The sequence below is a fragment of the Dermacentor albipictus genome, chromosome 7 (genome assembly GCF_038994185.2).
Source record: "Dermacentor albipictus isolate Rhodes 1998 colony chromosome 7, USDA_Dalb.pri_finalv2, whole genome shotgun sequence".
Classification (NCBI taxonomy): domain Eukaryota; kingdom Metazoa; phylum Arthropoda; class Arachnida; order Ixodida; family Ixodidae; genus Dermacentor; species Dermacentor albipictus.
The window spans coordinates 36,061,491-36,076,600 of NC_091827.1; the positions used below are offsets into that span (position 1 = coordinate 36,061,491).

The window sequence follows — 15,110 nt, forward strand, 5'->3', positions numbered from 1 at the left end:
TTCGATTTCTCTCTTTCGCATATTGGCACATTTAAATTCAAACGTAATAGTGCAGCAGTTTACCCATGAACGTTTATTTGCGATCTTCGAAGGTTTGTTTTAGATTTGGGTCAAGCGAAAGCAGTAAACTATCATTTTATTCAAAGTTTCCCTGGACAAAAAATGGCTTTCAAAATAAATGTTATCCAGCTATTGCTCGACGCGTCGATTGTATGAAAATTTCTTTATTCTTGTCGAAACACACTTCTATAATCAAATTGCGCGCATGATGCTTTCTGTGAACCGTGGGATGGCTTGAACACAGCAGTTCAAGTAACAAAGCTGTTACCAGCTTTGACAATCATCTATGGTTTATGCCAAAATTTTCGTTTATATGACTTTATTAGTTACACCGCCCAATGAGCTTCGATCGCCGCCTGATTAACGGCGAATTCCAGGAAATGAGTTTGCCCTACTGCCTTTGAAATGGTCGTGGCTGTTGTCATCATCATGACTGTCATGCAAAGGTGGCGCACTCGATAATATCTGGTTTTCACGAGCCGGGGAAGAAGAAGAAGAAGCCTACGGGTCGAGAGTATTTTGCTAGCCTAACCTTTCGGCTGACCGCATAGCTCAACCGCCAAGTTCTTCATTTAGGCCTTGCCATAGGCACATGTTTCGCGCGCCAACTATACAAGTCGCATCGACGAGCAAGTACCAGGAGCTGCGAAGCGTACGTTACTTTGTTTCAGCGTTATGCGCTGTACGTTTACAGCGACCGGTTTAGCTCGGGACCAATATCGATTACTGTGTCAGCATAGTAAATATAGAACGCCGAAATGTTTTCTTTAGATGACCCCGCGAAGGCTTGGTGACTGTGGCGTATTGCTGCTAAGCACGAGGTCACCGGTTCGATTCCCGTTCCTGGTGGCCACAGCTTGGTGAGGCGAGGGGCTAAATTCATAAATGTGCGCGCACCGCGTTGGTTGTACGCTTTTGAAACCCGAGTGATCAGAATCAGCCCGGAGTCCTCCGCTACGGTGCTTGTGGCCGCCCCTGCCTATCTATGCCATATCTATCTATCTATCTATCTATCTATCTATCTATCTATCTATCTATCTATCTATCTATCTATCTATCTATCTATCTATCTATCTATCTATCTATCTATCTATCTATCTATCTATCTATCTATCTATCTATCTATCTATCTATCTATCTATCTATCTATCTATCTAACTTCCTTCCTATGTCTGGAATGTGTGTCTCTCTTCGCATACGACGCTTGTGTAAATGTTTAGTTAGGTGGGCAGTTGGTCAAAGCGGGGCACACGAACATTGTCATGCTGTTTATCGGTGTGGTGTGCTTTGATAACGTGCAATCAGACTTGATGGCGGCTTATCGTATTTCAGATTGTTCCCAGATCGAGCAACGAGAAATAGTTCCCTCTTGCCGCGATGGACGGGCATCGACGACCCAGCCTCGCGGAAAGGTTGGCAATGGGTAAGTGTAGTTACGTTTCTGTAAGCGAATTCGGCAACTTCTCACTGTACTTAGGTGTGCAGAAATGGCTCAGTGCGTATACCAGTCGTCTGGGTGGCTGTTGTCTCTGACAACATTTCGATCATGGCGGAATGCAGAAACGCTCGTGTGCTATCGTTTAGGTGCATGTTAAAGAGTTAGTCTTGGCACGAAAAGACCCAGAATGTTTTTTTCTTAATCCAACAGATATTAGAGACCTTTAGCGTGTCCGCTATTCCGGCAAACCGGGGCGGTTTGTGCGGGTTACCGGATGGTCGGGGGTGTAAACGTGAGCGGTCGGAGCGGTGCTGCCGTCTGGTATTCTAGAGCTCAATCAGAGAAACACAGAGCTAAAATTGCAGTAACCTACTTTATTCTGCTTCGCTGCTGATACAAATTTTCAACAGCGGCGTAATTGCATTCACAACTATGCCGCTCTCGAAAACTTACACCCCAGCTAAGAAGAATATAGTAATTGGCTGTGTGTTTAGGTGGTTGACCTTTGCACCACCAGCTGCCGCCACCAATCTGGCCGCTCACGTTTACGCGTCCGACAATCCGGTAATCCGCCCAAACCGCCCCGGTTAGCCGGAATAGCGGACACGCTAAAAGTCTCTAATGACAGCATCCGCCACCACGGCCATGTGTGGCGCTGGCTGACACTCCCGTACGCATACACAAATATTCAAGAATGTGGACGTGGGAACAGCTGCTGACGTAGCTCAGTCGGCACAGCAACGCATCCACGCGCAATGCGGAGTGCATGTGGGTTTGTTTCAATCGGCGGCAAGATTATTTTGCCGTCCACTGTCAATTTCCTTTACCTAATCATTTATGCAGTTCAAGTAAACCAACAAATAATTTCTGTTATGCTTAACTTCGCTTCATTATCTGTCGGCTTCATATGGTTGTGGGTAACGAAAACTGGGTTCCTGGGTTAATTCACCTTTTTCTCGTTGATCCATACACATATATGGATCTCGAGACTATTCTCGAGAACGTTGCAGAGGAAAAGTGAAGACATGTATCTTTGGCAGCACAATCCTAGCGCTTTCGAACGTTGGATTTGCATAACCAACCATAGATAACTACTTTGTGCATACAATGATTGTCGATTCAGGCAATAAGCAAATTCATCAAGCAGCATCCTGTGCCCAGAGCACCTTCACTCTAAATCCTGGAAAAGTCTCTGCGTGGGAATATCCGAATAGAAACCAGCGGCTGTGCACCTTGACGTTCCACTTGTTGTTTTCCCGGAAAGACCTTTCACAGAAACAGTATTGTGCTTCGTAGCACGTCCTCGTTATGAATGCCTCCAAATTGATCGCATTGCCTCGAAATTCTGTCTTAAGCGTTCGCACCTTGATCCTCCTTGACCGTTCGTACAATGATCATCCTGATACTGCCACGGTAACACATCCTCCCGCAACCTTTCGTACTTGCTGCTCGCTGCGATCAATCATTTGTAAATTAAATTTCAAATGATTACGTAAAGTATTCATGCCAGGTATTAATGAGGGCGAAATGGTTCGACAAGAACTTTCGAGCAAGTTGACGCTAGATATTGATATGAGCCATTATCTTCTCTCACGACCAATAAAAAGCACTGGTCAGTAAAGTGCGTTTAGGATAGTGCGAGATGACATGAAAACCCAGGATGCTGCACTAACATGCCAATCGACCACGTGATGTTGCATCTTTACATCTGTGTTTGCGGAAGGAAAAGTAGGTTTTACCGCGAAAAAACGTGAGGAGACGCCTCATTTGTGCACGTGCACTCAATATCTAAACCTTCGTATTTAAATTTTTTTTTTAATGAGAGGGGGCTCACTTCTGCAATATGTCAGTGCGCTACCTACTGTAAAATAGCGCCTCTTCCTCTTCAAAATCTCTCTCTTCCTCTTTCTCTCTCTAACGCTACGCTTTTCAGCTCTAGCTGAATTGAAAAGTGATTACTCACTGCGCTCTCTTCTGGTCGCAGGACGATATGTTACCGAAACGTCTCCGCTTTCATAATGCAAAAAAAAAAAGAGGTGAGGCGTGCATACAGGACACAAGAGTAGAGAAGTGGACAACACGATAACACGATCTCGTTCGTGTTGTCCACTTCTCTACTCTTGTGTCCTGTCTGCACGCCTCACCTCTTTTTTGCATAAGTAATCCTTACCAACTAGCTCAGCTTTCTGTCGCTCTAAGTCTTCGCTTTACTCCTTTTTCTCTTTTATACAGCTAAACAATCCTAGCTCTATGCACGGTCTGGTCTCATTTCGTTCCCTCTACTTCATTCTCCGTACATCGGCTACCTTTAATGCAGGCTTCTTTCTTCCCTTCGGTGTAGCGGACTTCTTCAATTCCTGTTGCTTGCTTCATCACTTCTTTCCTCCTGCTCTGTTTGCCTGTGTCTGTTCGGGCCCAATGGTAGATACCCATCCTGAAGGATTACCCAAGCATATTCACATACCCCGTGCCCCATGCTTTACTGCTTATACCCAGTGGTCCAAGTTATATATTCCGCAAGACTGCATCAGCCAGTATTCAAGAAGTATTGAAGCTGTTATACTTGGAATGATTAGGAGTAAGGATCAACGGTGAATATATCAGCAACCTTCGGTTTGCAGGTGACATTTTCTTGTTCAGCAATGATGCGCATGAATTGCGGCAAATTATTGAAAAACTCAATTGAGAAAACGTAAAAGAACGGTTGGATTGTTAATATTCAGAAGTAAAAGATAATGTTCAATACTCTGGCATGATTCGTGATCAAGCAAAAAACTCAAGCAAGCAAAAATTCGTGATCTAGAGTGAGCCTCTAGAGTCTGTGCAGGAGTTCGTCTATCAAGGTCAATAACTCGCAAGGGATCCTGATCACGATAAGGAAATATTCAGGAGAATAAATAAGGTTAAAACGCATACGGAAGCACTGCCAAATCATGACCAGCAGCTTACCGCTGTCGTTGAAAAGTGTATACAATCATGGCATTCTACCCGTACTAACACATGGGGCAGAAACTTAGAGGTTAATGAAAAAGCATGAGAACAAGTTAAGGGTGGCGCAGCAAGCGATGGAAAGAAAAATGTTATGTGTTACGTTAAGACACGGGAAGAGAGTTGTGTTGACCAGAAAGCAAGCGGTGGTAGCCGATATTCTAGTTGACATTGGGAGGAAAAATGAAGCAGCGCTGCCCATATAATGCTCAGGGCAGATAACCGGTGGTTCATTAGAGTTACAGAAAGGCTACCAAGAAAAGGGAAGCGCAGTCGAGAACGGCATGAAAATTAGGTGGAGTGATGAAATTAGGGAATCTGCAAGCGCAACTGGAAATCGGGTAGCACAAGCCAGGCGTAATTTGGGGTCGCTGGTAGAGGTCATCATGCTACTGTGGGCACAAACATAGGTTATTGACGATTTTTGATAAAAACTAAATATATGCAACCGCCCCCGCCCCCCTGTGCCTTCAGCAAGATTGGTTTAGGGGTATTACACTGCTCATTTGTAACAAATTTAGTCACAGCGAAGTTTCATTGCAGTTAGGGTTTAAACTGCGTAAGTGCAGCGCGTGTTTCCCGCCGTGCTTGCTGAGTGGTTATGCTGTTGCGCTGCCAAGCACGAGGTCGCGGGATCGAATCCCGGCCACGGCGGCCGCGTTTCGATGGGGTGAAATGTGAAAACCCTCTTGTACCTATATTTAGGTGCACGCTGAAGAACCTCGGGTGATCCCAAATATCCCGGAGTCCTCCACTACTGCGTACCTCGTAATCGGATCGCGGTTTTTGGCACGTCAAACCCCATAACTTAATTTTGCTTCAATGCCTGTTGGTCTGTAACGTTTCTTGTGCTTCTTAACTGCTGAGTAAGACCTTTCACGGTAGTGTGTCTTGTTTGCTCGAGTTAATGCACGTGCACAATCAAAGACGCGTAACTGTGTTGCATGTGCGCGTCTGTAAAGGGGGCCGAGGCCTCGTCAGGCGATTTTGCCTTTAGCCTCGCAAGATCATCTTACGCACTGTCTAAGGAACCAAATAAGCAAAACGAAAACTCAGCGGTTGCGCTTTGGTTTGCTTTGAACTTGACTGTTTTTTTTTTTTTTCAGAGGACGGACCACCGGTCCACCACTCTTTTGCTGCTTTTTCGGCCGCAGATAACAGCTCACTACTCGCACCTGGCATGCCGATGGTACCTAGTAAGTTTAGGCGCCAATATTTTGTAGCTATTAAATATAAGCGCAATATTCAATGCGCGTAGAAACTATTGCTCCGCAGGTGGTCGCGTCAAAGGGAAACTGGTGAGGAATAAGAAAGGGACCCAGTGCGCTTGTTTCTTGTTTGTTGGGTGGCACCCATTTGACGAAGATAGGTCCTCCTATCGAAACGTTGGCCAGCCTGTCTGAGGCACCTTATCCCTGTTTACACACTTTATACCACAGTGTGCTATTCCATTTGTCAGCCCCTTTCTTGTTTTTGGACCCATTTGAGGTTGTATCTAAATACTCGTTGTACCCAGCTAAGCGGATAGCAAAGAGGAGAGTGACGGTCTTATGTATCGTTCCGATTATGACGACGCCGACAAAAAAAAAATAAAGAAAGACGAATTCGCTAGTACAGCTTCGAACTGAAGAGAAAGCTATTCAGGCTACTGTGTTGGTCCAGACAAGGTGGCGGCTGAGCAGAATGCCTGGAACGGAAACTCTGTAAGCGAATGGTCGCCTGTCGCACACGAGAGCATGTATTCACACTTTCTTGTATGCGCTTAATGTAGGCTACGCTGTGTTTTTTCTTGAGTCCGCACGTGCAAGGTAATGCAGCGATAATGTGGACTTTTTCTTAGCCTTCTTTTTTTTTTCTTCGTTTTTCTCCGCGCGAGGTAACACCAAGTCGCAGAGACTTCTTCCGAAATCGATCCTTGACATTCCTCGAAGCTGCCGTCTTAAAAGTAAAGCAAGCTGTCGTCAACGCTTCACACGGATAGCATTATCACGACGCGCCGATTTCATATGCTTCGTGCAAAGGACATGACGTTTTTTTTTTTTTTTTTCTGCGGAATGGTGACCGCTGGTTAGAAAAACGTAATACGCGATATATACGTTCGGTAGATATTGCGACCGCTGCGAAAAAGAAAAGTAGACACGACGTTGTGTTTTACAACCATCTTTAAGTATCGCTTAGTTATCATGACCACCACGGGAAAGTTTTTATAATGATGGAAACGACGCCATCAACTCGAGCCAACTTCCACTACGTAACGCCCATCCCTACTTCTATTGGGCGCCGCAGTTTTACGTCATGTGAGTCGGAAATGTGGCATCATCATCATCATCATCATCATCATCATCATCCTAGTTACGCCCACTGCAGGGCAAAGGCCTCTCCCATACTTCTCCAACTACCCCGGTCATGTACTAATTGTGGCCATGTTGTAGGGCAGCAAAAATTGGAATCTATACGGCAGTTCTCATTTTGCTTGTATGTCGAAGTTTCCGGTATGCATTGCTATAAGTTGCTCACCATAGGTATTCTTGCTTTTACTTCGTTGACACGCTTGTCCGGAACAGATCTCGAGCAAAAAAAAAAGGTGTTGTATGGTCCCTGTAAATTTTGCTGAACTGGTAAATCACTCATTCGCAACAGCAAAGAGGCCATTTGCGAGTCGCCGTGGAGTTCGGCACCACCTATTAGCTTCCTACGTTCAGAAAAAATATATAAGGTGATGTTGAAAAAGATGAAGCGTAAAAAACAGGGTCTGAAGAACGTCCGAATCCACAAGCACGAAGATTAGACAAATCCACCTACTATCTACGATTACTTCAGTTCCTGAAAGATCGCAGCGCCAGAGTTGCCTCTAGTTAATTTTTTGTAAGAAACTGATCTCTGAGGCCACGGTCCGTGATTGCTGTCATATCCGCCAACCACTCCGTGTCTTCCGTTTGGGCGCTATATAAAAGCTCTTAGTGAAAAAAAACGAAATTGACAATTATCAGCCCTGCTGCTTTGTCACATTTGCTTCCCGCTGTTCATTTATGATCAGTTTAGCCAAAGATAAATTTCTTCGTAGGCGCCTGCGCAGCGGCTAAAACTTGCCTTAATTTTTTTCAGGCATTGACTACGTCCAGTCGGCGGGTAAGTGCAGCAGCGGTAATCTTTTGAAACGTCATTTATACCATGTAAATTCACGCCTCCAGGCAGCACAGCATCCGGCATGTCTGTCTATACATGTACATATATGAACGAGAAGATTCGACAAAACGAGGGGCCCGATTTTTGTTTGTAACAATATGAAGCCCGCCTAAAGTGAAGCCAGAGAATGCATAGGGGGAATTGTTGTTGTTCTTGTTGAAACGTAGGAGTGATAAGCTAAAGGAAAATGAAAGTGGACGAAAAACCAATTTGGTGCCGGCAAGACCTAACTGCGCGGTTGGAGGCTGCGATGTCTCCTTTCAAATCCGCCCCTCCACCTTCCCTCGCACCTTCTCTTCGATCGCCTTCCCCTCCTTCCTTTCCATTTTTTTAAATTTTATTTTCAAATACTGTTGGCCGTCTTGGCCGTAACAGGGTGGGTACAGCAAATTTGCACATAGCGTACAAAAATGTAAACACTCTACAAACGTAAATAGGACATGAAGCAATGAATGTTGGAAATACAATGCAAAACAAATAACCAAATACAAAGACAATCTTCTGGCTAAGAAATGGCTGTTTGTAACATTGTGACAGTGAAATCGGAAAGAGCATAAAAGAAAGACTATTGTATGTATTTCTAGAATAGTGTGACAACGTTTGCACGACAGAACTAAAATTCAATTTCATAAAAGGTTTTTAACGCGTTCCTCAAAGATTTTTATGCTACTTGAGTGCAAAACAGACACTGTCAAACTGTTCCATTCCTTAATCGTTCGCGGAAAAAAATTCTTAAGCGTACATGTCCAGATATGCTTTTGGAATTGAGAACATGCAATGATTGCTTGACCTGACGTTTCTAGCCTGCCTGGGAGCAAGATAGGGTGCGGTTTCAATATTTAAGTGGCCTTTTGATAACAAAAAAAGAAAGTTAAGTCTAGCCAACTTCCGCCGTTGAGCCAGTGGAGTCAAATCAAGCAAGCGAAGCATTTCGGAAACAGAGTCAGTGCGATAATACCGGGAAAGAATGAACCTTGCAGATTTTCTCTGTATCTTCACAATGCGGTTTATTAATCCTGATTGAAACGGAAATCCTGATTGAAACTCCTCCCCCTCATCTGGTCCGGCTTCCGAATGACGCCATTCAACACCACCTAGAACGCCAATGCGTCTTACAAGCTATTGACGTCAGGCATTAAACACTCTCCACTTTCCTCCTATAGCCCTGTTTGAATATACTACATGCCCTATACCGTAACCATGTTTGTTCCTGTACGCTTTACACACGAACAAACAGGGTAAGTGCTACGGGGCTTGTAGGATATTCCTACAAGTGATAAATCAAGAACTGTGCACACTCATTCGTTTATCAGTGCCTCAGAAGTATGCAGATAAATGCTATGGCATTCAAAAGGAGGGTGCTTAAGTGGCCATAAGAACAGAAGCAAAGAAAGCTCGCACCAAAGCAGCACCGATTTTGATGTAACTTGTTCACCGGCCCATCGTTTCCGTGCGCTACATGACTGCCTTTCTGTCTTGACTTCAGGAGATGACGAGTAAGTATCCTCGCAGCTGCATTCACTACGCTTTCCATGCAAATGAGAGTCATCCGACGTGGCCTACACTACGTCCCACAGTCGTTCGGAAGGCGCGGTTATTACCGGAATGACGACTTGCCGTTTTCGTAACGCCCTTTGCTCCTTGGCTGAACTTGGAATATCGCGGCGTTATTCTGCCATTACAAAATAACACGGCTCGGAAGATTTGCGCCAGCCACAATCTATGTAGCGTAGCCCGGGACTGCGCCCTTATCCTCTCGTTCCCATGGCAACGAACTCGCGGAAGACATTATGCAGGGTGTCGCAGCTAACATGGGTTAAATCTTTGAAAAAGAAGCTCCATGAAATAAGAGCGATAAGAGAGCGGGACCAACGGTGTTCTCTTAGCACTTGACCTGCGCAAGTTGGAGTAATCTTGTCGTGTTTAACTATCAAACTATAGGCCCAAACTGCTTAGCCAATTCATTAATTACTGGTCTCGTGACGTAAGTTCGAATCGGCATTCGAAAACACTTGCAGCTCGTAACGTTTTCTTTATTTTTCTTTCGTTTTTTTTTTCCTTTGTCGCGCTTCGACGCTGTTGTACGCAAAAAGGAAAAACAATAAATGCGAAGTCAGCGGGCGCCCACACGCCTCGTGTACCACACAGAAGCGCCCTCAAAGGGGTTTACAACAGTGCCCGTATGATCAGTCCTACCGATGTAAGTGCTACGAGAAGAAAAAAAAGAGCAGCGATAAAAAAAAACATGTCGAAATAATGAGCGCCATGCTATCGATTTGTGTTTGTCCTCGTTTTTATTTCCTCGCTGTAATACATCGTGCAGAGCAGTAGTCATCCAAAATGGCAGTTGGGCCGAACTTAAAGCTTATCCAGTGCAAGAACTAAAACCGGTTACAAGCAACATTCGTGTAAATACCCTAACCAACACTGCAATACATTGCCCCCCCCCCTTTTTCATTATTACGCCGATGGTAGACACATAGTCTATATTGAAGATTTTCGGAAACGGCTACAAAGAAAGACAAAAAGAAACCGCCTGAGAAGCCTAAATTTGTTAGTAAGGAAGGTGTCACGGCCCTGCAGGGAGTCCGACTTCAAGGTAGCCATCATCGCCTTGATCTTCTGCATCATGTTCATGGCCGTACTCGCACTGATCGTCTTTGTCCTCGCTGGTGGTAGTAGCAACGGTAAGAAGTATTACGTATGCGATACGAAGGTGAAGGGCTGTCGTGAGATAGCAGAGCATTTGAGAGCACCTTTGTCTAACTTTGCTGCATTACACTGGCCTGCCGCTTAATAGCGGCGATCTATCGTGTTTACCACACGTGAGCTAGTTCAGCATTCGCCACGTATTCCTCTCTCGAGAGAGAACTTAAATGGGAGTTCATTACTATACATGCAGCTGGACACAACAGTATATATAGTCTATAGACTTCATAGGCAGGGTGTCCCAACTATTCATGCACCGATACGTTAAAATATGCAAATGCCACGTAGCTGGGCAGAACCAATTCAGGCAGTGTTTTTTGCCTTCACTCGGAGATGCTCGAATTTTTTTTTTGCATTCCGGCTAATTACATAGTTAGTCCTAATTAGGTAATCAACTTCTCACATATTATAATTAGATGAAAAGTGTCAATGAGAAAATTGCAGAGCAACATGAAGAATTCCCGATCCAGCTTTCTGTTGCCTAACACACGCCACACAAAAGCGTTTTTTCTGAGCCTGAAAGAAGCCCGAGAATGCACGCAAAGTGTCTCAAGTGGTCAGTCGCGCGCCAACCCTTGCATGTGAGTGAGGTACGTGGGGAATGTCTGTCGTTGGGAGACAATGCATGCATGGCCGCTCCTCACGATCTCTGCCCTCTGTTAATCTCTCGGCGTCCTTCATTTTTCTGCGCTATAGCTGTATTATCTGCGTGTTCCAGAATCTAGCTGAGAGCTTGGCCGAACATTAATTTACAGTCGACTCTCGTTAATTCAATCTCCGCTATTTCGACTTTTCGCTTAATTCGAACGCACTGGAATGTTCCGGCGAGGAATAATAAATCGCCGTCGGAAAACGGCTCCTTTAGTTCGAACGCGAGAGCGTGCCTCTTCGGTTGGTTGGAACCACGCCGGCGTTCCCTCATGCGTGCAGCGGTTGCTAAGGCTTGAAAGTGCAAGAAATTGAGAAGACGGTGCTGCTGCTTCTCTAGGTGTGAAGCTGTTTTACTGTACTTCTCTGTTACTTTTCCAGAACTTTAAGTACTTTACCTCTCCTTTAAGTCCAAAGCTGAGGTAGCGTTTAAACATTTAGGTACGCGTCACCGCATGACGGTTAAGCAGAACTTCTGGAGCAAGAAGCACAAATACAGTAAAAGCTAGTTTTAGGTACCAAAACAATATTTGAACTCGTTCATTTTGCCGCCGTTCGTTAATTCGACCTTACGGATAATTCGACCACATCTTGCAAACCTGCAAGAGTCGAACTAACAGGAGTCGACCGTATTACCATTCGCTCTCCCGTTCAGGTGGTGTAGGGGTTTACGCATGGTCAGCTTTGTAGCCAAGGCAACGCGTAAACAAGATTACATGCGTAAGCTGCGGTGCTGCAGCCTAAAGTAAATGCTCGTTGTGCGATTGAAATCCACATGTATCGCTCGCGATTTTTTTGTTACCCTTTCTTAGGGGCGCTCCTCCGTTCCTTGGAACGATTGATATTTCGCGCACCTTTCACTGAGCGTGAGCTGCAGTGCACTGAACCTCGACGCGTAAATTGATCGGGGTCCCCAATTGCCGCTCTCCGTGTTGTGTGAGGTACTACGCGCACGATTACGGTTCAGAACGCACAGGCGACATGGTCGTCGCTGCTCGTCCCCGGTGGCTTTTGTCTTCCTCGCGAAATGTAGGCGGTGACCTGTCCCGCCCTTCTGGCGCGACGCATGTGAAGACGAGGACGAAGACGCCGTGAACGCGACTTCGAGAAACGCCACGTCGGGTGTCACTGTTCCGGGCGTGAAACCGGCGAATAACCTGCCACCGCCGCCCGCACGCGCCACTCTGCCTCACGAGCCGTTGGAGGAAGCCACGACTCCAGCGGAATCTTCAACTCTGGAGCGGACCGACTTCACCGAACCCCATCATGGTGGGTTGTCCTCCATCGTCACTCGGGGTTCGTCGAAAGAGCGCCGGCGAGACATTGTTATGCTTTCTTTTTTTTCGCGTTCGATGAATGTCCTGGACCGCGAAACCTTAGGAACGTGCAGGAACACCCCCCAGATCGCCACAAATCATTTACTATGATATATTTTCTATGACACAGTTTAAGTTTTTGTCCCCTGAAGGTGCATGTCGTGGCTAACGCGCCTCCGTACACGTTTTCGCCGACCGACCCCAGGACTGCAAGCGCACCCTCGTCACATCTCCGTTCGTCACATCTCCACGGTGGGCGGCCACCCGAAACTTGTTCGACATGGCACAACGAGGCCTCAAGCCACGACCGGCATGCGCGTTTGTTATCGTAAAGTGAGGTAAACTATCCATAGGTCGATGTGTCGTCGTGTGCGAAAAATGTGTTGCCGGTCATCGCTTGCGTTCTCTTCCTGTACAGTGAGCATGCGCAGATTTATTGGATAGTTTTAGCGTGTTCGGCATTCCGCTAAACGCAGGGGAACTGGGCGTTTTGCCGGATGGGCGCGGAGGCGCAAACGTGAGCGGTAAGAACGGTGCAGCCGAATGGTGGTGCGGAGCTCAACCAGACGAGCACAAAACTGATGCTGCAGCAAACAGGCGTATCCACGCCTACTTAGTTGCTAGCGTAAATTTTCGAATTACGCCACCGTCGAAAATTTATTGAAGCAGGGCGTGAGACCGGGCTAATTGGTATTCCATCCTGAAGTGAATAGCGCAAGAGTAGACACGGGGCAGAAAGGGGCGACAAGGACAAGTGGAAACTTCCAACTGGTGTTTATTACAAAAAGAAAGGTTATGAATATATACTCTCGCACACTTGATCGTGCAAGACACGTGCAAGACAACATTGTTATCGCAAGCAGACAAGAGCGCACCATGGCGGGGGCAGGCCTTAAGGTGGTCTCCCACAGACATTTAAGTCTCTGGGAGACCACGACAATTTATGCCAGCAGCGAAGCACAATTCACGTGGTGACTGCAGTGTAATAGTTATGTGTTTCTCTGGTTCATCTCTGCGCCACCAGCTGGCAGGCCACTCACGTTTAATTGCTCCTGCGCTCACTCGGTATTCCGCCCGATCAGCCTGCGTTTGGTGGAATACCGGACCCGCTAAAACTCCCTACTTTCGCAAAAGGCGGCAAAAGTGGCAGGGACCGGCCTCGTGGTCTAATTTGCCGAGTTCACCACATCCAACTTCTGTCAACGCTAGAGCACAATTTACTCGGACGACGTGACTTTGGCAACGGTATCGCGATGGGGTTCGATCGCCATGGCACACGCGCGCGCAAGCAGCGCGGAGGGTTTGCACGTGGTTGCACGCCGGAGGCGGGAAACGTAAACGAGATAGGAGCTTGGTGATAGGTGTGGGGGTCTTCTCCCGTGCTCTTGGGACAAAGGAACGACAACACAGTAGTGCAAACAATCACTAGGGCATTTATTGCACCTTTCATAGATCAATGCCTGCTAGCCCAGTTGCTACCCACAAAACATGCCGATGGGCGCGCGACAAATCTAGAAGTCCGACTCACCGCGACAGGATAACGAGCGAATATGTTCGCCCCACGCTGGATCCCAACGCCCGGTCGTTCGTGCGTACGGTCACGCGAACGGTGGCGCGCTCGAAGGCGGCCACGCGAGACGGTCTCGCAGAAGCATGTATCGGCGCACGCGCGGGACGTCCGCCACGTTCACCGGTCCGCCGCCCAAGAGAGAGCGTGTTCTCCCTTGCGCCCAAGTAACCCCGCCGCAGCGCAACACTCGCGCCATCTCTCGTACTGCGCCTCAACCACTCCGACCGCCGCGGGCGCCAGGCCACGCGGCGAAGCCGCACTGTGAGACCTATGAGGGAAAACAAGATATCAGGGGACGCGTGAGAGTCGCGCATCCCCACATAGGAGATAGGAGACAAGATAGGCGTTTGCTCCGCCAGCAAGATGGCGGAGCAAACTCCTGGCGTCACGAATTGGCTTCGCAAAGAATGACGGTGGGGCCTCTCCTCACTATTTTTTTCCTTCCTCCGTGCACCACAGCGTCCTGCTGTCACGTGACTACTTGCTGCGTCGTGACGCCACGACCAATACGTCACTTTAGAAACGAAGCGGAAAGTAGGCCGTAGAAAAAGAAAGCTATAGTAACGAATTGTATAAGACGCTCTGAAAATTTCCAGCATTTTTTCTTCTGCTAATTCGAAGCGCTGGCGTGCTCCGGACATTGCCGAATTCGGCTGTATTGTCAAAGTCTATAATGATGGCATTTAGAGCTAATAAGAGACACCGCGTAATATCCCACTGGGCCAGTGAGAACTGAAAAAAAAAACTACGAATTTGACATAATGGCGGAATTTGGTTGTTATTTATTGCAAAGTTGTTATTTACACGAAGATGCACTTACATTAATTTTTGTACAAATAATGTCTGCCTCTGAGAGTAGTTTATCTCAAGAAGTAGAATATTACTACATGTCATGGGTGTTCTTTTTTCTTTACTTTCTGTTACCGTCAACATAAAACACACCGTATAAAACACCCTACGTTTGCCCCCCTTGTCGATATATCCGATTTCTTTTTCGGTTATCGTGATTGATGGATGGCTGACGCACGCGTCTTTTGTCTTCGGGCACAGATTTGCCAAGCACGCCGAGGGCAACACCGCGTGTATTCACTACAGCTGAGAGGACTCAATATCTGTTGACCACCGCACAAGCTACGCAGCCGACTACCACGAAGCCGACTGCGCAGCGAACCGCTGCGCCTACCACGAGGCCGAC

General features: G+C 46.8%; 1 protein-coding gene across 1 annotated transcript in view; it reads left to right on the forward strand.

Annotated features, from left to right (window-relative positions):
- The first annotated feature begins 554 nt into the window (after window positions 1-554).
- The window catches only part of LOC135905711 (uncharacterized), a 51,445-nt gene continuing 36,889 nt past the window's right edge, over window positions 555-15,110 (forward strand). The window contains exons 1-7 of the mRNA XM_065436688.2: window positions 555-712; window positions 1,393-1,483; window positions 5,593-5,682; window positions 7,592-7,615; window positions 10,256-10,359; window positions 12,104-12,298; window positions 14,966-15,110. The exon at window positions 14,966-15,110 is cut by the window's right edge and continues 56 nt beyond it. Coding sequence (XP_065292760.1) covers window positions 10,302-10,359; window positions 12,104-12,298; window positions 14,966-15,110 — 398 coding nt within the window. The 5' untranslated portion in view covers window positions 555-712; window positions 1,393-1,483; window positions 5,593-5,682; window positions 7,592-7,615; window positions 10,256-10,301. The remainder of the gene's footprint in view (window positions 713-1,392; window positions 1,484-5,592; window positions 5,683-7,591; window positions 7,616-10,255; window positions 10,360-12,103; window positions 12,299-14,965) is intronic.